Below are 24,072 nucleotides of genomic sequence, written 5' to 3' on the forward strand. Positions count from 1 at the left end.
AAAGTGCAGACATATATTAACATGCACTCTGTACTTTACTGCCCAGAAGTGTATATGGGGCACGGAAACCCCCTTGTTCTGCTCAGCCACACAGAACTAAATGCCTATGTGGTCACTATAAGGTGCATTTAGCAGAGGAAATACGGGTAATACTACTGACCTAGAAACCTCTTGCATATACTGCTCCTGACATTACGCCTGCACTCAAAGAGTGAAGTTAGAATTTACTAAAACTCCATTATTTAAAGAAGCTTCCAGAAAACCCGTATTACTGTCAGGAATAATATACCAGTGTGATGTAAGGGGAAAAAAAATCACTGACCCAAACACAAGTACAGGTATGGGAATGGTTATCCAGAATGCTCAGGACCCACGGTTTTCTGGATAAGGGGATCTTTTTGTAATTTGGATTCCATAACTTAAGTCTTCTAAAAATCATTTAAATATTGAATAAACCCAATAGGATTGTTCTGCCCCCAATAAGGGGTAATTATATCTTAGTTGGGATCAAGTACAGGTACTGTTTTATTATTACAGAGAAAAGGGAATCATTTACCCATTAAATAAACCCAATAGGGCTGTTCTGCCCCCAATAAGGGGTAATTATATCTTAGTTGGGATCAAGTACAGGTACTGTTTTATTATTACAGAGAAAAGGGAATCATTTAACCATTAAATAAACCCAATAGGGCTGTTCTGCCCCAATAAGGGGTAATTATATCTTAGTTGGGATCAAGTACAGGTACTGTTTTATTATTACAGAGAAAAAGGAATCATTTAACCATGAAATAAACCCAATAGGGCTGTTCTGCCCCCAATAAGGGGTAATTGTAACTTAGTTGGAATCAAGTACAGGTACTGTTTTATTATTACAGAGAAAAGGGAATCATTTAACCATGAAATAAACCCAATAGGGCTGTTCTGCCCCCAATAAGGGGTAATTATATCTTAGTTGGGATCAAGTACAGGTACTGTTTTATTATTACAGAGAAAAGGGAATCATTTAACCATGAAATAAACCCAATAGGGCTGTTCTGCCCCCAATAAGAGGTAATTATATCTTAGTTGGGATCAAGTACAGGTACTGTTTTATTATTACAGAGAAAAGGGAATCATTTAACCATGAAATAAACCCAATAGGGCTGTTCTGCCCCCAATAAGGGGTAATTATATCTTAGTTGGGATCAAGTACAGGTACTGTTTTATTATTACAGAGAAAAGGGAATCATTTAACCATTAAATAAACCCAATAGGGCTATTCTGCCCCCAATAAGGGGTAATTATATCTTAGTTGGGATCAAGTACAGGTAGGGAAATCATTTTTACAATTTTAGAATTATTTGCTTATAATGGAGTCTATGGGAGATGGCCTTTCCATAATTCAGAACTTTCTGGATAACAGGTTTCCGGATAAGGGATCCCATACCTGTATTAGAAAATGTCATTAAGAGAATTAAAGAATATCTTTACGCTTACAGTACTGCAGCAACGGGACAAGCTGCCATAATAGTCAGGTAACATTTGGCATTCCCCTTTATTTAGCCTTTACTTCTCCTTTAATGTATAGAGATCCAAATTACAGAAAGAACCCTTATTCAGAAAACCCCAGGTGCTGAGCATTCTGGATAACAGGTCCCATTCCGGTATATTGTAATACCTGCCTACTAGTAGCAGTAATATTGCTGGCACTGAAGCCAAGGAGTTACCTTATCGGTTAGGAGCGGCTTTATCTCTGTGAGCTGAACATCTTGCAACTCCTCCATATTCTTTCCTTTTGAGGCTCAGAAATCAGCTAAAAGGTTTAAAAAGGAGATGTGTTAAAACAATAAAAACCATACATTAATTCAGTTCCTGGCAAACAGTGTAAAAAGTTACTTTTTTACCCCTAATAAACCAGTTTATGATTCTTCCAATAAAGTCACCAGTGTTTAAAAAGCCTGGACTTAAGTATGCATATGAGAAAATCAATACAATCTATTAATCAGTTCCGCAAAACTGCAAAAGAATAAAGGCTTAGATTACAATAAGAATAATTAGGATTAAAACGAAGCAAATAAAATAGTCTTATACATCTGCTTGTAATTCTGCAGGCAAAACCAATCTCGTGCTCTCAGACATCAACAGAACTTTGCAGAAGTCCCTATTAGTTTTCTTTCTAAGAGTTAGCTCGGGGTACAGTCTGCTCCCATAGATCTACCTCAGACCTGGAGATTTTCCAAAAGGAAGGAATGAATAGAGCTCTCATCTGGGCAGAGAAAAAAGCTCAGGGAATGTCTGATTCAATTCTGTACTGAAAGGAAATGCAGTAAGCAAGTATGGTACCCTGCTCCCTCAGGGGCCCAGCCTCACAGCCACTTAGGGTGACTGTTACCCCAATGTTTCTATATATCTGTAACCTTGTTATGAGCTAAGGGGGCCCAGCCTGAAGGCCAGTTAGGGGGGGATTTGGGGTGAGTGCTTATTTGTGCCCTGGGTACCCCTGGAACTATAGCAGGGTGACTGTTACCCCAATGTTTCTATATATCTGTAACCTTGTTATGGGCTAAGGGTGCCCAGCCTGAAGGCCAGTTAGGGGGGGATTTGGGGTGAGTGCTTATTTGTGCCCTGGGTACCCCTGGAACTATAGCAGGGTGACTGTTACCCCAATGTTTCTATATATCTGTAACCTTGTTATGGGCTAAGGGGGCCCAGCCTGAAGGCCAGTTAGGGGGGGATTTGGGGTGAGTGCTTATTTGTGCCCTGGGTACCCCTGGAACTATAGCAGGGGGACTGTTACCCCAATGTTTCTATATATCTGTAACCTTGTTATGGGCTAAGGGGGCCCAGCCTGAAGGCCAGTTAGGGGGGGATTTGGAGTGAGTGCTTATTTGTGCCCTGGGTACCCCTGGAACTATAGCAGGGTGACTGTTACCCCAATGTTTCTATATATCTGTAACCTTGTTATGGGCTAAGGGGGCCCAGCCTGAAGGCCAGTTAGGGGGGGATTTGGGGTGAGTGCTTATTTGTGCCCTGGGTACCCATGGAACTATAGCAGGGTGACTGTTACCCCAATGTTTCTATATATCTGTAACCTTGTTATGGGCTAAGGGGGCCCAGCCTGAAGGCCAGTTAGGGGGGGATTTGGGGTGAGTGCTTATTTGTGCCCTGGGTACCCCTGGAACTATAGCAGGGTGACTGTTACCCCAATGTTTCTATATATCTGTAACCTTGTTATGGGCTAAGGGGGCCCAGCCTGAAGGCCAGTTAGGGGGGGATTTGGGGTGAGTGCTTATTTGTGCCCTGGGTACCCCTGGAACTATAGCAGGGTGACTGTTACCCCAATGTTTCTTTATATCTGTAACCTTGTTATGGGCTAAGGGGGCCCAGCCTGAAGGCCAGTTAGGGGGGGGATTTGGTGTTAGTACCTAGTCCCTTTAGCAGCAACTAGGGTGCTGCGATGGACTCTAGGGCACAACAAACTCCAAGGAAGGATAAATAAGAAGCAAGAGTAGCTGGCTAACATTATCCACTTATTTAACGTAATGAGAAACAGGGTATGGAAACCTAAACATTCTACAAAAAGCTGGGAGGGACATTCTATTGAGTCCAACATTAGTCACCCCATGAAGTTTACAACAAAATCGTTCCAAGCCCAGCGAATACTCCCACTATAGCACACAGCTGTGTTGCAGCACTGAGCAGCAATATCAATCTATTTCCCATGGGATGCGGGGGTGGAAGACTGCATATTCATAAAAGACTTGGGTCACCTTGAATTACAAACTAAAGGGCGATGTCTCAGCGGACTCATAGCAAATCTAATAAAAAATATAAAAAGAACATGTACACCAGGGAAATACCAAATATCTTGTAAAAGGACATTGTTCTGTTCAGAAGTGTTACTTTCCCCGAGATAAAAACCCCAAAAACACATTTTGGCCAAAGAAAGAAAATGTTATTCTAAGCAACTTTCCAATACACTTTCACTTATTATTATTAGCAATGCTTCTACGTTATTTGTAAATGTACTATCAACTTAAAGCAGCAGTAGGCTGTCCTCATAACCTATGACCCCAGATATGGACTGGGATTCAAAATAGGCCCTGGCATTCTCAGTACCCAGAGGCACACACAGCCCCCCCCCCCCAGCCCAATAAATAGTGACTGTCTATGGCATCTTACAGCAGCCCCTCTGGCATTTGCCTGAACCCACAGATTGCCAGTCTGGGCCTGGGTCCTGGCATTCCAAGTACCCAGAGACCCAAACAGCCCCCCCAGCCCAATAAATAGTGAGTGTCTATGGCACCTTACAGCAGCCCCTCTGGCATTTGCCTGAACCCACAGATTGCCAGTCTGGGCCTGGGTCCTGGCATTCCAAGTACCCAGAGACCCAAACAGCCCCCCCTAGCCCAATAAATAGTGAGTGTCTATGGCACCTTACAGCAGCCCCTCTGGCATTTGCCTGAACCCACAGATTGCCAGTCTGGGACTGGGTCCTGGCATTCCAAGTACCCAGAGACCCAAACAGCCCCCCCCAGCCCAATAAATAGTGAGTGTCTATGGCACCTTACAGCAGCCCCTCTGGCATTTGCCTGAACCCACAGATTGCCAGTCTGGGCCTGGGTCCTGGCATTCCAAGTACCCAGAGGCCCAAACAGCCCCCCCCCCCCCAGCCCAATAAATAGTGGGTGTCTATGGCATCTTACAGCAGCCCCTCTGGCATTTGCCTGAACCCACAGATTGCCAGTCTGGGCCTGGGTCCTGGCATTCCAAGTACTCAGAGGCCCAAACAGCCCCCCCAGCCCAATAAATGGTGACTGTCTATGGCATCTTACAGCAGCCCCTCTGGCATTTGCCTGAACCCACAGATTGCCAGTCTGGGCCTGGGTCCTGGCATTCCAAGTACTCAGAGGCCCAAACAGCCCCCCCAGCCCAATAAATAGTGACTGACTATGGCATCTTACAGCAGACCCTCTGGCATTTGCCAGAACCCACAAATTGCCGGTCCGGGCCTGAATGACCCCTACGGAGTAAAAGCTTATTTGCAGTTGTGTATGTCACTGGAAGCCCAGCATAAAGACCAGTTAGGGGAAAATTTGATATTAGATATTGTGAAATGACATAAAATGAATTAAGAGATTCACATTAATGTAACTTTGCTTTGAGTTATCCAAAAGAGGTGAGGCTTGAACCCCAGATTAGGGCCTCCCAAGTGGGGTCTACGGGGAGCGCAGGGCAATTGTCTCTAGAGGCCAAGGAAACACCTTACTGCCTTTGATAAATAGAACAAGTTAATTGAGTCCAGTGAAACTGCAAGAAGTGATGAAACAAACCACATTGATACAATGTTACATAATGTTTTGGAATATTGTAATATTGTTATTGTAATAAAATAAATAAAAAAAATAAAGTAATGGAATCAACAAGCGGTTACCAGGGCATCTGCTCCTCTCAGTTAAAGCGCTTATAGAACCCACAGAGATGTTAGGGGCTGAGAGTGCAATTCTGTAAGGGATATAAACAGGGGAAACCAGTTGGCTGCTATTGGCACTGATGTGGCTAATAGGAGCCGGCACGCCGCTCTGGCCTTAACCAGAAACCTTTAATGATTAAAGGTTGTTCACCTTTGAGCTAACTTCTAGTATGGTAATATTCTGAGACAATTTGCAATTGACCTTCATTTTTTATTATTTGTAGTTTTTTTAGTTATTTCAGTTTTTTTAGCAGCTCTCCAGTTTGGTGTTTCAGCAGCTATATGGCCCCATACACGGGCCAATTCTAGCTGCCAATATGGCTTCCTTAGACCAATTCGGCAGCTATTCGGCCCGTGTATGGGGACTACTGAGAGGCCTCCCTGACTGATATCTGGCCTGAAATCGGCCAGATGTCTATCGGGCAGGTTAGAAAATCTAGTCGGATCGGGGAGCATCGGCTCGTTGATGCGGTCCCCGGACCGACTTTTGCTGTGCCGTTGTTATAATCCGATCGTTTGGTCCCAGGGCCAAACGATCGAATTATCCTGGATTCTCCCGATAATGCCCACCTGTAGGTGGTGATATTGGGAGAAGATCCGCTCGCTTGGCGACATCGCCAAACGAGCGGATCTGCCCGTGTATGGGGACCTTAAGTACTAAAACAATGACAATTAAACTGTTGCCTCACAGAGCAATGGTTTTGGCTGCCGGGGTCAGTGGCCCCAGTTTGAAAGCTGCAAAGAGTTTGAAGAAGAAGGTAAATAATTCAAAAACTATAAATAATGAAGACCAATTGAAAAGTTGCTTAGCCATTCTCTAACATACTAAAAGTTAACTTAAAGGGAGGCTTAAATGCTTCTACTGCACGGGGAAAACACAACAAACCACAAAAACGAGGGGAATGGAACTCAAAAAAACAACATAAGCGGGGTCGGACTCGGCCGCCGGGACACTGGGAAAATACCCGGTGAGCCCCAGCGGCCAAGGCCCAACCCTGTTGCAGTTTCCCCTGGTCGCCGGCGGGGGGGGTCAGGGGTGTGCGGTGGGGACCCCTGCAGGGGACGCGTCTGGCGGAGGTACCTCAGGGGGTGGGGGGCCCTGGGGCGGTAGCCCTGGTGGGCCCTGTGTCCCCCAGTCACAAACAACTGAACAAAAGAGGCACAAATTCAAGTTTTCCCAAAACCAATCTGGGAAGTTTTCAAGTTTTTTTACAGATTGGTAAAAAAAAAATTATAATAATAATAAAGGGAGGAGTTGTATAATCGGCGCGGAGCCTGTCCCAGGGTTACAGAGTTCTTGCATATAATGAGAAACCTGAAGGTTGCTGAGTGTACGGAATACAAATCAACCCACTGCGTACCATCACACCTGTCTAATTTAAGTAGCAAATAATTAAGGTTAAACTCTATAAAACTGGGTATATTTCCTCTTTAATCCTCAGGGGCCTATAAGCATGTAGTAACCTCTTGTGGTTTTACCTTGACGGATCTAGGCGTATCAGATGCTTTGTCTGTAAATTATTGATTTGGTGCTGTAGCTCTGTAACAAGGATTCTGGGAGGCTAGGGCCTAAACTGACAAATGAAAGGCTGGAAAAAAATAATTAAAAATACTAAAGTTAAGTTGATCCTACATAAAAATATGAGCCTGTATGATCCAAGTAGAAAGCCAAACTGGGCATATCTTTCCTGGCATTGTGCCTGCGCAGTGTCATCATTTTTCAGTCTCTCATTCAAACCACTGCCTGGTTGCTAAGGTACTTTGGACACTAGCAACAAGATAGCTGCTAAGATTCCAAACTGCAGAGCAGCTAAACAAAAACCTAAATCATAAAAAAAAAAAACACAAATAAAGAAAAAAGTGAAGACCAATTGCAAATTGACTTGACATTATATTAAAAGTTAATTCAAAAGGTGTACAACCCCTTTAAGAGATCACCAAAAAAAACACCAAGTCCTGGGTGTAGCTGTTATTGTAAAGTGCAGGAGACATCCCTGCCCCGCACTGTCAGCATTCTAGGTGTTCTCAGTCATAAACATCAAAAGTCAGCGTTAGAGTAATATCCCCCCCCCCCCCCACCAGCAGCCGATCAGCAGAACAATGGGAAGGGAGCAAGATAGCAGCTCCCAGTAGGTATCAGAATAGCACTCAATAGTAAGAAATCCAAGTCCGGCTTGGGACTCCTCCAGTTACATGGATGTAGGAGAAACAATAGGTTAGCTGAAAGCAGCTCTAATGAGTAGCGCCGGCTCCTTCTGAAAGCTCAGACTCAGCCACAATGCACTGAGATAGCGCCTACACACCAATATTACAGCTACAAATACATTTGTTGGTTCAAGAATAAAATGTTAAATGGCAGAGGAAATTTGCTATGTAAACAGTGTAATTTAGAAATAAAAAGTACCCCATAAAATCCATGACAGAATCCCTTTAAATAATGAAATAGTTCATTTCTAAGATTACCTCTTTAGTATGTCATAGAATGCACAATACCTAGCAACTTTGCAACTGTTCTTCATTGTTTATTATAACTTGTATTTGCTCTTTGAGGCTACACTATTTTTATTGCTGCTTTTTATTTCTTTTCTCTCTATTTTGTCCCTTCGTTATTTATATTTCAGTCTCTCAGTCACACCACTGCCTGGTTGCTAAGGTAAACAAGACAGCTACTGAAGTTCCAAACTGGAGAGTTGCTAAGCAAGAAAGCTGAATAACTGAAAAGCCGCAACAAAATAAAAAAACAACTTCAAAATAGTTTTAGAATACAAATGTCTACATTATAGTAAAAGTTAATTTCAAGGTGAACAATCCCTTTAGGGTGAAGACACACAGAGCTACTAGTAGCAGCTACTTGTCACGGCTACAGAAACAGACAATGCTGATCATTTACTGATAATTGTCTCTACATGTGTTTTAGCAGAGGTAATTCTCAGTAATGTCTATGGCGGGGGATTTTCTGGTGGTTTACTAGCCTTGAAAAAGTAGCAGTTGAGTGTTAGACATCTTTTAGTAGAAGGATCCAAAGCCCACGATAGCTCATGTAATCAACTAGGAGCTGGACAGTTAGAGGGCAAAGTGACAAATACCTACATTATGGAGCCTATTTATCAAAAAGGCTCATTAAGGCTTTACGAGTGCTCCTGCATTTATGCAATCCTCGAATGCACTCTGTAAACCCGATGACACCGCTCCTGCCCTGTTCCAGAACACTCCTGATCCAACCAGTTTCCCCAGAGAATTTAGTAGTCAATTGCAGTCTCATAGACAGATCCCCATTGACATGTTACAGGCGAGCTGAAGAAAAATAAAAAAAGGAGCCTCAAAGTCTCCAGTTAGTTGCACAGGGCTGCATGGTTTTAGACCCACGTTCACTATAGTTCTATTAAGAGAACCACTAATTTGCCATGCATGTATTTCTCATTTTATAATTAATCGCTCATGAATTACACTGCATTGTAGTTCAGATCACAGCCGCTGCAATTAATATCTATACATGTAATTAAGAAACAATGTAATACCGTAGGGCAGTGCTTTGACATCAATACAGACTGAAGTGACGTAATGTCTGGGATGTGTCTCTTATAAAAAAAAAATGTGCCAGGAAAAAAAATGAAATCAGTGACCTAATGAGACAGTAATGAGAGTAAGTAGGAAAAAAAATAGGAAAAAAATAAAGCATAAATGGATATATAATAAACAAGCAGCAGGGGCATTACAATGATATAATCCATTGGGAGTTTTAGGCAGGGATAACCCTCCATTCCACTAGTTTATCTAAGAGAGGAAAGAAGGAGGAGGGGTATCTCCTAATCCAATCAGATATCATCAAAGGGAAAATCTCAGTATACTATATATAAAGGACCAACAGCACACCCATGCCTCTTCCAAGCACTCAGAACCCTTCCAATGGTATAAAGAGATAATGCAAATATAAAAAAGATATATATAATCCCCACAAACAGATACCAAAGAAGAGCTCAAGGCCTGATAGAGTTTCTCGTGTGAGGCCCTTCCATATGAAGTCACATCCAATAATAAAACATATACAATTTGCTCACAAAGCAGAAGGCCCCCACCACAGCGGGTACGAGGGGCTACATATGCCAGCAGGTGCCTCCTGCAGTCTAAAGCCTGATGATTGTCTCGCAGTGCTATATAGGGCATGCAGAATACAAGCCAACAGCAAGTCGGTTCTTTTAGACACAAATGGAAATAAATCCCTATACAAGGCATGTGTTGCACTTATGTGCGTATATCTATCGTGCCTCGTCTCATAGCAGTGCAAATTCCCAGGAATCCAAAATTTTCCAAATATTTTCAGCCAAAAAGAATATCTTTACACAACCTTCACACACCTCAAAATATATAGCTCAGTGTGCAATCCCCTCAGCAATAAGCCAGTTACTCCCGGCATTCACTTCCCACATCTATACAGGAGCCCAGGGAATGGCAGCATGGACTTACACACTTACACAGGGCTCCCTACAGTCCCACAATAAATTCCACACCATTTATCTCTTTAGTGCAGAAGCAAATGTACTTCCAACACAGTGATTTACGCACCCAGACACTCCCAGCATGACCTTCCCATAGGTGCAAATGTGTATTACTCTCAGCAGCCACATCAACTGCCTGTATATAATGCATCTCACTGACCTACATGCGTATGCCCCCTGCCCCAGTACTCCCAGCATGCACTTCACCCTTCGGTATAGCATATCCTTATACCCACCTGCCCCATTACTCCCAGCATGCACTTCATCCTGCAGTATAGCATATCCTTATACCCATTTACCCACTTGCCCCAGTACTCCCAGCATGCAATTCATCCTGCAGTATAGCATATCCTTATACCCACTTACCCACCTGCCCCAGTACTCCCAGCATGCAATTCATCCTGCAGTATAGCATATCCTTATACCCACTTACCCACCTGCCCCAGTACTCCCAGCATGCAATTCATCCTGCAGTATAGCATATCCTTATACCCATTTACCCACCTGCCCCAGTACTCCCAGCATGCACTTCACCCCTCAGTATAGCATATACTTATAACCACCTGCCCCAGTACTCCCAGCATGCACTTCACCCTTCAGTATAGCATATCCTTTTACCCATTTACCCACCTGCCCCAGTACTCCCAACATGCACTTCACCCTTCAGTATATCCTTATACCCACCTGCCCCAGTACTCCCAGCATGCACTTCACCCCTCAGTATATCCTTATACCCACCTGCCCCAGTACTCCCAGCATGCACTTCACCCCTCAGTATATCCTTATACCCACCTGCCCCAGTACTCCCAGCATGCACTTCACCCCTCAGTATATCCTTATACCCACCTGCCCCAGTACTCCCAGCATGCACTTCACCCCTCAGTATATCCTTATACCCACCTGCCCCAGTACTCCCAGCATGCACTTCACCCCTCAGTATATCCTCATACCCACCTGCCCCAGTACTCCCAGCATGCACTTCACCCTTCAGTATATCCTTATACCCACCTGCCCCAGTACTCCCAGCATGCACTTCACCCCTCAGTATATCCTCATACCCACCTGCCCCAGTACTCCCAGCATGCACTTCACCCCTCAGTATATCCTTATACCCACCTGCCCCAGTACTCCCAGCATGCACTTGCCAGCTGTCCCTCAGCCCAGGTATTGGCCCAGCTGTCCCAATATACACTTCCCCCTCTCACATAGGTACTTCCGGCAGTAGCCAAGGGGATTCCTGCCATTCCCCCCACCCTACAATACACATTTTCCCAATATGAACCCCGCTCATCGCTACAGCTGCTCCCACAATGCCCTTCTCCCTACATGCACATAAACCAGCGCTATAGAATGCTATACACCCGTTTATTAGAGATTCTCCCAGCATGCACATAAACCAGTGCTATAGAATGATACACACCCGTATATTAGAGATTCTCCCAGCATGCACCTCACCTACCTGCACAGCAGCCGGCACCCTCCCAGCATGCACTTCGCCACACATCTTCACAGACTTCCAACATGCCCTTTCCATCAGCCCAAACATTTCCCACCATTCCCTTTTCTCACCTACATAGGTGGCACAAGCAGAACCATTTCCCCCCACTCACAAACACCCGCACAGTCTGGGAGCAGCGCAGTGCCTCTGCCGAGTGTCCCTAATACCCACCAGAGCCAAGAGCGACAGATATTTAGAAGCTGCGTGTATCTTGTAGCAACCTTCAGCACCAAACCACTAGCTAAAGCTCCCACAGCCGCGCCTCCATCCGCGTTTCTTTAGAACTACAGATGAGACGGCAGATCCTATTGGGCAGCGGGAAGAAGAGCAAGGCAGCCTGGGATTGGAAGCTGACGCGCTCTCTCTATTCGTTGCTATGGCAGCGGGCTCTGCCTACTTGCGCGCTAGGGAGGGGCAGTGATAGTCTCCTGTACTGTGACCGTACGGGTTGTGCGCCTTACTGTCAGTGACTACTCGTAATGTCTAAACCGGCCATTGCAGCGTTCCTCTTCCCCAGATAGGGAACCAAGTCAATAAAACTGCAGTTTTTATGAGCAAAAAATGTCCATTTGCCAAAAACACACGGTTACTCAACCTCTTTGCTAAGGAAACATTCTTAAAGTTCAGAAGGGAGGTAGACATGTATTGCTCTGTTTGATTTGGCATGTATGTGGGGATTGTCCGCAAACCGCTGCCCTACATTCGGGCCCTACACTAACAAACAGCATCGCCTCACAAACCGCTCGATACACTCAGCCAATGGCTCGCCTCAAATCAATACCGGAAGTAAACAAGTCGTACAGCTGCAATTCTCTTATGTAACAGCCATTGTTCTAACCCAATTTACCTCAAAACCTGATACAAAGTGAAGCAGTTATATGAAAGATGCACCTGTCCTCAAATTGTCTTAACCAGTTGTTTGTACTCCATTAACCAGGGATCCCCAACCTTTTTGTAATAGTGAGCCACCCTTGGATGTAAAAAGTGTTGGTGTGAAAAACCATAAAAAAAAGTCCTTTGGGGTGCCAAATAAGGGCTGTGATTGGCTATTGGGCAGGGGCGGGCCAAGCCGACCGGGCACCCTAGGCAACCCGGTTGGCCAACTCCGCCCACCTCCCCACCCCTGAAGGGCGCATTCACGCCAAAGCACAGGAGGAGGCTCGATTAGCGCCGGATTTGTAGTGGGGATGCCCCGAGGCCGCCCCCATTTGGCACCCCCTATCCCCCCCCCGCACCAATACGCATGCGTGAACCCCCCCTTCCCCCGCCCGCAGAGCGAACGCGCATGCGCAAGCGCCAAAGTTGAATCTCCCATACGAAGCAGTGGGGAGACTTCCCCATTGCTCCGTATGGGAGCAAAATGTTAAAATTTGCCTGCGGCGGGGCGGCATGCCGCCCCTATGCTTGTGCCGCCCTAGGCCCGGGCCTTTGTGGCCTCGACACAAATCCGGGCCTGGGCGCGATTAGATCGGTCATTGCCTCCACCGCTAATGACAAGCAGCGGAGGCAATGACAAGCGGCGGAGGCAATGACAAAGTAGCACTAGGGGTAGGCAGGAGAGGCTCCAGCCTGGCGCCCCTCAATCGTTGCGCCCTAGGCAGCTGCCTCTTCTGCCTACCCCTAATTCCGGCCCTGCTATTGGGTAGCTCCATGGGGGCTGCTGGCCTGCAGGAGGCTCTGCTTGGAGTAAAACTGTGTCTCTCTGCTTCCTAAACTTGTCTCCAAGCCTCAAATGTAAAAATGAGCACCTACTTTGAGGCCACTGAGAGCAACATCCAAGGGGTTGGTGAGCAACATGTTGCCCCCGAGCCACTGGTTGGGGATCACTGTGCCTTAACCATAAACATCCAATAACAAAAATATAAGCAAATCATATAAAAATTCTTCATATAGAAATTCTTCTTCATTATAAAAATTCTTCTCCATATCTCCAAACCAGTGAGAAGTTGCTCCCTAGCCACTTGGATGTTGCTCCCACTGGCCTCAAAGCAGGTGATTATTTTTGAATTCCTGGCTTGGAGGCATAAACATCATGTGTAATGCCAAACAGAGCCCTCTGCAGTCTGTCAGTCCATATTTGGCTTCCAAATAGCCAATCACAGATCTTATCGGTCACCCCGTAGAAAGGTTTTTCATGCTTGCCTTGCTCCCCAACTTCTTTTATATTTAAATGTTGCTCGTGGGTAAAAAAGGCTGGGGACCCCTGATTTAGATGCACAAGTTAAAGAGCACTGTGGAGAGGCCACAAAGGCCCGGGCCTAGGGCGGCAGAAATGTAGGGGCGGCATGCCAACCCGCCGCAACAATATTTTACAATTTTACTCCCATACGGAGCAATGGGGAACTGTCCCTACTGCTCCATATGGGACTTTAAAGGAGACATATCCTATAAAAATGATGAATGTACCAGTGAATTATACTCCTCTAGATATAGAAGGATTGTGCTTAAAAAAGTTGTGTTTCTGACTGATTTATAGAGAAATTCCCCCAAAATCCCAGTAGCCCCGCCCACCTGTGCCACTTCCTGCTGGCTGAATTCTCTGGATGAGCTGGGGGGCTGGCGGCCCAGCAGCTAGGCTGACCTGATAGGGAACTGAAGCCTGTCTTTGCTTGTGTGAGTGCAGGGCTGTGATTGGCTCTCCCCCTCCTACTGTGCTTCTGACAGGGACCGTTAGGACACGCCCACCCTTCATTACAAACTCAGACAGAGAAGTGAGAGGATCTATAGGGAGCTCCAATAAAGGGGCCATTTTTGCTAATAGGATTAATGTTTAGCCCAAAGGGAAACCAGCACCGTATATTATTCATAATTGCCTACAGGGTTAGGGGTTTTTCCCATTTATCCAATATGTCTCCTTTAAATGTATGCGCTCGGGGGTGGGGCTCAACCAGGGTGGCCTAGGGTCCCCCGGAAGATAAATCCGACGCTGTTGCACAGTGCAGAGGAGTGTGCCCTATTGCAGGAGGTAACGGCAGGGCTGCCTCGCACTAAACTAATATATACTTATGTATTGTACTTAACTGAATTATATGAAAAAAAGTCCACGAATATTCACTATAGCACTGCCCCAATTCTATATTTCTAAATCAGCTATTTGTACAAACATGCAGTCCAAATAAAATTTCTCTAGTAGCTACTGGACTGGCCCAAATATTTATAAAACTTCACAAATACCGTATTTTCCGGCGTATAAGACGACTTTTTAACCCCGAAAAATCTGTGCCAAAGTTGAGGGTCGTCTTATACGCCTTGCTTCCTGGTCTTCCTGGTGCGGCCTGCACAATCGCGTTTTCGTTGCCACAGCAACAGGAGACGCGCTACGCTGGGAGACGCGCTACGCTGGGAGACGCGCTACGCTGGGGGACGCGCTACGCTGGCGGACGCGCTACGCTGGGGGACGTGCTACGCTGGGGGACGCGCTACGCTGGAGGATGCGCTACGCTGGGAGACACGCTACGCTGGGTGACGCGCTACGCTGGGAGACGCGTCGGGGGGCGGGGATACACATACTCTGCAGCTCCAGGTCTCTCTGTGCCGCCAGTTCTACCAGTCCTGCCGCCTACCAGTATGTTTTACATCTCTGTTCAGTTAAATACAACTAGGAAATGTCATATTGGCTACAGTTAGTTTGCAGACTATTTGAGACATGGCGTTCAAATGTATTCGAGCCTGAAATATTTTTGAAATTTTAAAAGCTGCAACTTATACTCATTAATCAGGGCAACCTGCCTCTGCCTGTTATCATACAAGCCGTATTTTCGGGGGTCGTCTTATACGCCCAGTTGTCTTATACGCCGGAAAATACGGTACAATCTCAAAACTAGCATAATTATCATAATATGTTAAAAAAAAAAAGCCTTATACAGTCTTTATACAAATATTTCATCATAGATGTGGATCTTTCTCTGAAACAGACATATCTGAGCCGTATCTGGGTTTCTGTTGAGTTTACCCAAATGTACAGGTGTATAGTAGCAGTAAAATTACATTTTGTGTACTCCCTCTCTAGAGACTGTGCCTATGGAGGTCCTGTTGGCAGTTTTCCACAATTCCCAGCCAAGTTTTTTCCTGATGTGGTGAATTCCAGGTCTTCCTCCCATTTTGTCAGGTTTGGTTGTGCCCGAGAAGAGGCTCAGTGAAATTAAGGGGCCCATTCGCTAAACCACAATTAAGTATTTATGAGAAAAAATTTTATTTTTTCTGAGTTATAGAACATTTCGTAATGTCCACAATAATTTTGTTAATATTCCACAACTTTTCGTGGTTTTCGTTAGCTCCCACGAAAAAGTCATACTTTTCACAAAGACTACGAACATTTTGGAATTCATTCAAGCTTTGGTATTATGACTATCTTTTCGCCAGGTTGGATCTGTAGAGTGCCATTGAGTCCGATGGAAGGCTTCCAAAATCATACACTAAAGGTTTCAAAGCCAGAAAAGCTTTCGTGCTGTTTCCGAACGCTCAGATCCGAAACTTTTATGACTTTCAGAAGGCAATTACGATATTTTCGTATGACCGTTAAAAGCATTTTCGTGACATTTTATAACATCAGAAATTGTGGTTACCCCCCTAAGTGTCTGGATAAAACTGTTTACATGTATGTGGTATGTCACATTTTATGGGCATGAATGTAATAAGGTATCAGATAAATTGCAAAACTATAAGACAAGAAATTTTTTATTCCCGTAACCCCATCAACACCCCTTCTGGCGCTTTTGACAGTGTTACACTCCACATGTGGCACTTACCTGATGGCACGGGACAAACCTGAATCACTTTGCTGTGGTATTGGGAGAGATTGGAACCTGGGATTTGTTAGTGCAGTGCCTCCACCTACATACCTCCCAACATTTGAAAAAATGCAATGAGGGACAAAAAGAAATACCACGTGTAGCTCGGAGTAATTTGTTGACCACGCCCATTTGTGTGACCACACCCCCTAAATACGTTTGGAAGGTTATGTAGAGTTTGAACACATCTGGGGTCTCAAAAACTATTATAAATTCATAATTAATGTATATTGCAAGGTTGTTTAGAATGTTGTTTTCTTTTATTATTAGGCAAAAAAATGATTTGTCCTTTAATCCTGCCCTCGACCATACTATATGAGATATAATTGGCCTACTGTATGTATTTTGTTGGGCAGCACTGATGCACAATATATGAGAAACAACATTGTAATATGTTAAAAAAATTCTTTCAAAAGGGAAACAAGAAAACGGGAATTTTATTGATGGTTCTAAACGGAGGAGCATACGTTAATTGGGAGGTTCCTTGGCAACTAAGCAAAGGATAAAACAAATGGTATCCCTTTCCCTTTTGTAAAAGGGTCCTACAAATTGGTGCAATGTATGGAACCCTATTTCACAATGCCCGTAGCTTACATATAGAAGTGCAGAAGTCCGTAAGGCCACAGAGTAAGGAGAAACAGAAGCATCATCCAGATACTTTACCTTACTCAGGGCCATTTTAATAAATGGGCAAAAGGTGCCTTTGCCCAGGGCTCACTAGCACACCTTTAATCCAGGATAACTTTTGGCAAAAGCATCCCTCAGAGGTGGCAGACCCCTCATCAACTAGAAGAGCTCTATAGTATGTTTTTCTTATTTTTTGTGGCATCAGCATTTTGTCATCTTCCTGCTCCCAGGGCTGCTGGTTTATGGAGGCACACCTGGGGGTCATGTCTATTTCACTATGTGCAGACCATTTCTTCACTGCCTGCCTTACTATATTGTACTTCCTGTGCTTAAGGGTTATTCTATCACAAATTACTAGGGGCAGTGGGGGCCCACCAATGAAATTTTGTCAGGGCCCACTAGTACCCTAAAGAGGCCCTGCCCTTACGTTAACTACAGGAATTCTAATATCTGTATTAAAGGGAAGCTCTGCTTATGGTTTATTTACATAGGGTATACACAGGGAACAGCAGTACAGAAATATTATTTTAAGTTAACACAGAAGAAGTTTAAGTATTAAAGATATAAGTAAAGAAAACAAATTGTTGACAGAAATGTCAGAGTATTGGTACTCAGCGTTTAACATAATTTGCCTTTAAGTAGGAACAAATACACCACATGTTGAATTCCCTTCAATTTCTGAGGCCTGGAGTTTAGCAAGGTGAAACCTTTGTAGCCCAGTATTAGGTAGTAACAGACATTACCGAATAAGTTACTTAACATTTAAAGAAATATGTTGAGTAGACAGTAACATCTAGATTAAATTGTTATTAGCCATGCAGCATGTAGACTTGGTGAATACATACACAGATCTTAAAGTGGTTTAAGTTCACTCCTAAAGAGTATTAATCAGTTATTATAATGAGAGTCTTAGATTTGATGATCAAAGTAAATTCTGCCTGTGTAAGCCTGCATTCTGATTGCATAAACTTTACAGCGCACATGTGCTGTTTGCAGATGTAAATGTCACTGAAAATGTGTGAGAGGGTTTACATGTCCTTTAATGCAAGTAAAAGCCCTATTTGTTTGCTGTAGCCTGTGCCTCTCCTAATTCTTTCACAGATGCAGGTTATATGATTTCAAAAAAATGTAAACCAATAATTGGTTTACATGGAGATAAAGCCATAGGGCAATCTGCACAGTGTTAATACATGCCATAAATTAGAATGAGTACAATTTAATAAACTGATTCCTTTATTTTTAATTGGGGAATACATATTAATTTTATTATTATTAACAAGAACAGCATCAGTAGAAATGCACAATAGTATTTTAGAGGCACAACTGCCACTTTCTCCTTTAAAAAGCTTCTTTCTATACTCCGATTAACTTAAAAATGCGGCAAACATTTGAGATATTCTAAGCTCTTATTTAAAATGTATTTAGCTTAGGTTTTCAGGGATAGGGTTGCCACCCGAACAGTATTTCACTGGCTTAGCCAGTAAAATACCAGCCAGGGCCAGGGCCAGGGCCAGTATTACAAATTAATCAGCAATGACTTGTCCTCCACCTCCTGTCCCGCCTCCTGTCCCCTTTCCCAGCTCCCTTTCTAGCCTGCCCCTCTCACTATTTCCCCTTATATGCCCACCAAAGTAATGCCCACCCCCATGAACATCACAGTTCTGCCCCTGACTTCATGGACCAGCCCCTGCTCTGGCCAGTACAAATATTCAGGGACAATGACTTAATAGAAATTATATGGAATGTATGCATTTTATACTTCACCTTTGGCTGTAAAAGACATTATTTTCCATAGTGCAGTCTTTATCTCTCTATTCCTCAGGCTGTATATGATAGGATTGAATAATGGGGTTACCACAATGTACAGCAACGATAGTATTTTATTTACATTGGAGAAGTTCTGCTTAGCCGGAATCATATAAACAATAATAAGTGTGCCGTAATATGTGCAGACGATGATCAGGTGTGAGCTGCACGTGGAGAACGTTTTCTGTCTCCCCCTTTTGGAAGAAATATTGAGGATTGTAAGAAAGATTTTAAGATACGTTCCTATGATGAATATAAATGGAAAGAGGATGACAGGGATCGAGGAAAAAATTATTTCTGTTTGAATTTCGGAGGTTCTGGGTGAGCACGAAAGGGCAAGTAATGGGGAGAGATCACAGAAGAAGTGGTTGATGGCACTGGGGCCACAGAACTGAAGGGAACCAACCAGCACACTGGGAATTAAGGTTAACACAAAACCAAGCACCCACGACCATGTAGTTAAACAAAGGAGAAGCCTGAGGTCCATTATTGAGAAGTAATGCAGCGGATAACAGATGGCTAAGTATCTATCATAAGACATGACTGTAAGCAGAAATGACTCTGTAGTGGTTAGACTGCCGAAGAGATAAAACTGAGCGATGCAGCCGGTCGCTGAGATGGTGCCTCCCCCAAATAGTACAATGTTCAGCATGTTGGGAATAATGTTTGTGGTGCACCACACATCGCACAAGGACAGGTGGCTGAGAAATAAATACATAGGGGAGTGAAGGCTTTGCTGGAATGAAACCAGGAACACAATGAGCAGATTCCCGGCTATTATTGCAACGTAAACCAAGAGAAACCCACAGAAAAGTGGCATTTGTAGGCCGGGAAGGTCACCGAAGCCGAGAAAGTGAAATACTAACACCGATGTCTGATTTTGGTCTTGAACTGCCTGAAAAACACAATAATAGTACCAAAATCATGTCTCGTAATGTGAGAAAAAGAATGCAGGTTATAGAAACATATCCTTGACTTTTGTAAAATGTGCGTATGAGATTCCCCAATAACATTTTTGACAATGAATTAATATTTTAGAGGTTTTTTGATTTTTTTTGGATGGCAGCCCCCCTTAATACTCCAATATTTTTTCAGGTTCCAGGCTTAGAACATAATCAAAGCTAAATGAAGACATAAAGAACTATGTAAAGTGTTTTGTTCTGAAATAGCAAGAGGACCTTATGGTTTGCCTTTGCTGTTACTTAATGTTACCACTGGGAAAAATTTTCATACAGCAGTGCTGAAAAATTATTAAAAGGTATATATATAAACCCAGGGGCGTTTATGGCACCTGAGCTGCCTGAGGCGGCTCCTCTGATGCCTACGCTTACCTTTACAACTCCAGAGGGGGTCCAGGGGGGGACGTAGCTCTAGTGTAGAGAGCGCTATTGCGCTCTCTGCAGTATCGGAGCTGAATTTCCATTTGGAAATTCGTCTCTTAAAGTGGCTTTTTGCCGCTCCTGGTAACCTCGGAGTTGGGCACAACACACTCCCTAGCACCATACATTTTCCAAAAACAAATAACAGCTTTCACCTGGCGGCCACTTTCCCTCTGACATCATCAGTGACATTTACATCTGCAAACAGCATGTGTACTGTAAAGTTCATGCAATGGAAGAATGCAGGCTTACATTGGCAGAACTTGCTTTGATAAAATGTTCTGCTTGGATTGTGCCCTGTAACATTTAAACTGAGATTAGGAGAGAAGGATAGGGGAAAAAAAGTTTCTCCAGCACAGCTAAAGCAGAGTTTCTATGGAAAACAGCATTACCATCTCTTTATTGGCTGATAGACTGGAGGGTGTGTTTGGTAACCTGAGTTGAGAAGAACTGAGCATGCTCAGTAGCCAATAGCCAAAGCAAATTCCAAAGGAAGGGGGTAGGAGAAGAAGTTCCAAGAGATTAAGGGGATGCTGCAGCCTTACTATTAACCTTTTGTTGAACAACTGGAATAGCAGATATTTAAAGATTTTAAAGAGGCTGTTTACTGATTATTTTTTTGTGGAGGTTTACATGTCCTTCGATGTAGTTACTATCATATATATAAATATATAGTTAGTTATATATGCACTGAGCTTCTCAACAAGACCTGTCCATCAAGATTCTCAACTCCTGTCTATCTTATAGATGACACGGAAGATGGTAGAAAAGAGGTGGTAGAACAAATTCCTGAGTAAACATTGTTCCAAGAATATTGAGACTGACCATTTGTAATTTTGTCAGTTGCTAAAAAAATGGTATCTAGACTTATCAGTTGTATCCGCCAGTCCCACTTCACCGGAGAGAGAATGACAAAATTCAGCTGCTTTCACTTTAAAAATTAGGTTTCATCTAAAAGTGTGTATATGTTTTCTCTGTTTCGTTTAATTTTTTTTTGATTAAAGAATTACATTTTTTTTCTCCAACTCCAATGTAGGTTGGAGATAGCAACAGGTTCTTTCACATTCTTCTGGATTAGTTGGCATTTAACTGAGAATCGGTTTTGTTTGGATTTGAATACTGTACACCTGTTATGCTTACCTCTTGGAGCACCGGTTGGCGGGTCCTTCTGCACTTGAGTGCTGAGTGTGCATGAGTGAAACGCGTCAGGGGAGGGTCACTGGTGGCCGGGGGAGCACTGACAGGGATTGGGTCTGGGCCCAGTCCAACCCTGGTCATGACACACATTTCAATGCACAGGGCTATGCAATGATGCAAAATTCTAATACAAAAGGCTAATCCTTGCTGTATTCTGTGTCCCAGCCAGCCCTGTCGTTACATGTCCTGCCTAAGTATTGTTCCTGACTTTTTGATTCCCAGGTTTTTGACAAATGTCTGCTTCCTGACTTTTTGGGGGTGATTTATCAATGGTTGAGTTTGATTTTTTTGCAGTTAAAAAAACTTGAATTCGAGTTATGGTTTGAAAACTTGAATGTCTGGTATTTATCAAGTGCAAAAAGACCAGAAAACACAAAAAGCTTGGGAGTATCTATAGAAGTCATTGGGAGTTGTCATAGGTAAAGTCAAGCCATATTCTCAAACTCAAATTTGAGTTTCTTGAGCTTGTAACTCAAAAAATTCGAGATATTTGAGTTTTTTATTTAAACAATTTCCCCTTATTAATAAATATGCAACCATTCGATATGGGAGCTTATTTAATGTAGAAAAACAAACTAGAAAATTGATAAATAAGCCCATAATTGTTTGCTGCCTGCCCTCCTTGCTTGCCTTGATTTGCTCTTTTCTGTGCCACGCTTTTGGATCAAACTCTGCAATGTTTAGGTTCTCCCTGTCGGTCCGCCGCACAAAGTTCTGGGGCCCCAAATGGGCGTTGGCGAGGAAAGGTCCCGGCATAAAATAGTGCATCCAGTTGCCCAGTACTTTAAGGTACCAAGGCACGGAGAGGCGGATTTACTCATTTTCAAATACACGTTTTTTTAACCTCAAAAAATCTTGAATAAACCGTTCATATTAAACAAGTCTGTAAAATATAGATTTTTTTTTTAAAAAGATTCTCTAGAATCTTACCAGGTTTTAGGGGTTTTTTTGTTTTTTAAATCTTTGAATTTTGATCAGTATCTCAAATGAAAATTTTATAAAAATCAGCAAGGAGTCTTGCAAAATACAGTTTTACCCCATGTAGCTAAATGGGTTTTTGGGTTTATCTAGAAGAGCCAATAGGCATTAAGGATAATGAAAACACTGCTAGCTCAATTTACAGTAGAAAATTCTGTATTATTATTGGAAATAGCTTCTTTCCATTTTTGAGCTTTTGAAATGATTGAATTCTGGAAAACAGATTGGGCAATGTGCTGATTCCATTATTAGCACAGGTTAAATAACCCAAAGGATGCCTCTCTTTTCTAATATTTTAGCTGCATTACCTTTGTTTTGATCACTACTGTTCCCCCCAGCAATTGGCGCCAATACTGTAAATATACCTTGCGCCCTTTTTAAAAAAAAAATCACCCCTAAATCCAAACGAAAAATGTATAATTTAAGATTTTGAGATGAAATTACCATGAGATGAAATCAGCAGCATTGTTAGCGACAGAAATGTTTGCACTGCCAGTGTAAATTCTTGGCTTATATACATTTTTGTTAAATGCAGAGGTGATTATTTCATAAAGGAATTAATTAGTCCAGAGGGAAATAGTGGTACAAAATTTTAACAAACATCTTATTTTCATCTTAATTAAATGGAATAGCATGGGATTTATTATTGTTAAAAATATATGTGCTCAGAGGCACGGGGACTATAAATGGATGGGCAAGACTTCATTTACCGCTCACCAAAACTTTGCTAAACATCTAAGAACCTCAGCAACCACATGTATGAGATATCTGTAATATAGGCCTTTTACATTGGCCCACAGTGGCACCCCAACAAATGTACGCAAGTTTCTGATGTGCGTTAATTTTTCAAAAAGTTGTGTCATGCTTGTCAATGGCACTCTGCAGCTCCAACCCAGCCCAAGGAAAGTCTCCCATAGGGCTCAATGGCACTCTGCAGCTCCAACCCGGCCCAAGGAAAGTCTCCCATAGGGCTCAATGGCACTCTGCAGCTCCAACCCGGCCCAAGGAAAGTCTCCCATAGGGCTCAATGGCACTCTGCAGCTCCAACCCGGCCCAAGGAAAGTCTCCCATAGGGCTCAATGGCACTCTGCAGCTCCAACCCGGCCCAAGGAAAGTCTCCCATAGGGCTCAATGGCACTCTGCAGCTCCAACCCGGCCCAAGGAAAGTCTCCCATAGGGCTCAATGGCAACCTGCAGCTCCAACCCGGCCCAAGGAAAGTCTCCCATAGGGCTCAATGGCACTCTGCAGCTCCAACCCGGCCCAAGGAAAGTCTCCCATAGGGCTCAATGGCACTCTGCAGCTCCAACCCGGCCCAAGGAAAGTCTCCCATAGGGCTCAATGGCACTCTGCAGCTCCAACCCGGCCCAAGGAAAGTCTCCCATAGGGCTCAATGGCACTCTGCAGCTCCAACCCGGCCCAAGGAAAGTCTCCCATAGGGCTCAATGGCACTCTGCAGCTCCAACCCGGCCCAAGGAAAGTCTCCCATAGGGCTCAATGGCACTCTGCAGCTCCAACCCGGCCCAAGGAAAGCCTCCCATAGGGCTCAATGGCACTCTGCAGCTCCAACCCGGCCCAAGGAAAGCCTCCCATAGGGCTCAATGGCACTCTGCAGCTCCAACCCGGCCCAAGGAAAGTCTCCCATAGGGCTCAATGGCACTCTGCAGCTCCAACCCGGCCCAAGGAAAGCCTCCCATAGGGCTCAATGGCACTCTGCAGCTCCAACCTGGCCCAAGGAAAGTCTCCCATAGGGCTCAATGGCACTCTGCAGCTCCAACCCGGCCCAAGGAAAGCCTCCCATAGGGCTCAATGGCACTCTGCAGCTCCAACCCGGCCCAAGGAAAGTCTCCC

The 24,072-nt window shown here is 43.9% G+C and overlaps 2 protein-coding genes across 4 annotated transcripts in view; both read right to left on the minus strand.

Annotated features, from left to right (window-relative positions):
- Nucleotides 1-11,803, minus strand: part of ndrg3 (NDRG family member 3) — a 28,923-nt gene extending 17,120 nt beyond the window's left edge. Inside the window, exons 1-2 of one of the 3 annotated variants that reach the window (XM_012971661.3) lie at nucleotides 11,618-11,803; nucleotides 1,707-1,792 (exon numbers count right to left, since the gene is read on the minus strand). In XM_012971661.3, the coding sequence (XP_012827115.1) occupies nucleotides 1,707-1,763 (57 nt within the window). In that variant the 5' untranslated portion in view covers nucleotides 1,764-1,792; nucleotides 11,618-11,803. Of the gene's footprint in view, nucleotides 1-1,706; nucleotides 1,793-11,407; nucleotides 11,427-11,617 lie in introns of those variants that run through there. The other 2 variants (XM_012971660.3, NM_001006793.1) reach the window with 2 other exon arrangements.
- A 6,717-nt stretch (nucleotides 11,804-18,520) lies between these two features.
- On the minus strand, nucleotides 18,521-21,326 carry LOC116407928 (olfactory receptor 11A1-like). The gene is made up of 2 exons (XM_031894205.1): nucleotides 21,189-21,326; nucleotides 18,521-19,564 (listed from the first exon to the last, which is right to left on the minus strand). The coding sequence occupies exons 1-2, from the start codon at nucleotides 21,324-21,326 to the stop codon at nucleotides 18,617-18,619; spliced, it is 1,086 nt and encodes a 361-aa protein (XP_031750065.1). The 3' UTR covers nucleotides 18,521-18,616.
- Nucleotides 21,327-24,072: the final 2,746 nt, after the last annotated feature.

This window comes from Xenopus tropicalis, chromosome 10 (assembly GCF_000004195.4).
Source record: "Xenopus tropicalis strain Nigerian chromosome 10, UCB_Xtro_10.0, whole genome shotgun sequence".
Classification (NCBI taxonomy): Eukaryota; Metazoa; Chordata; class Amphibia; order Anura; family Pipidae; genus Xenopus; species Xenopus tropicalis.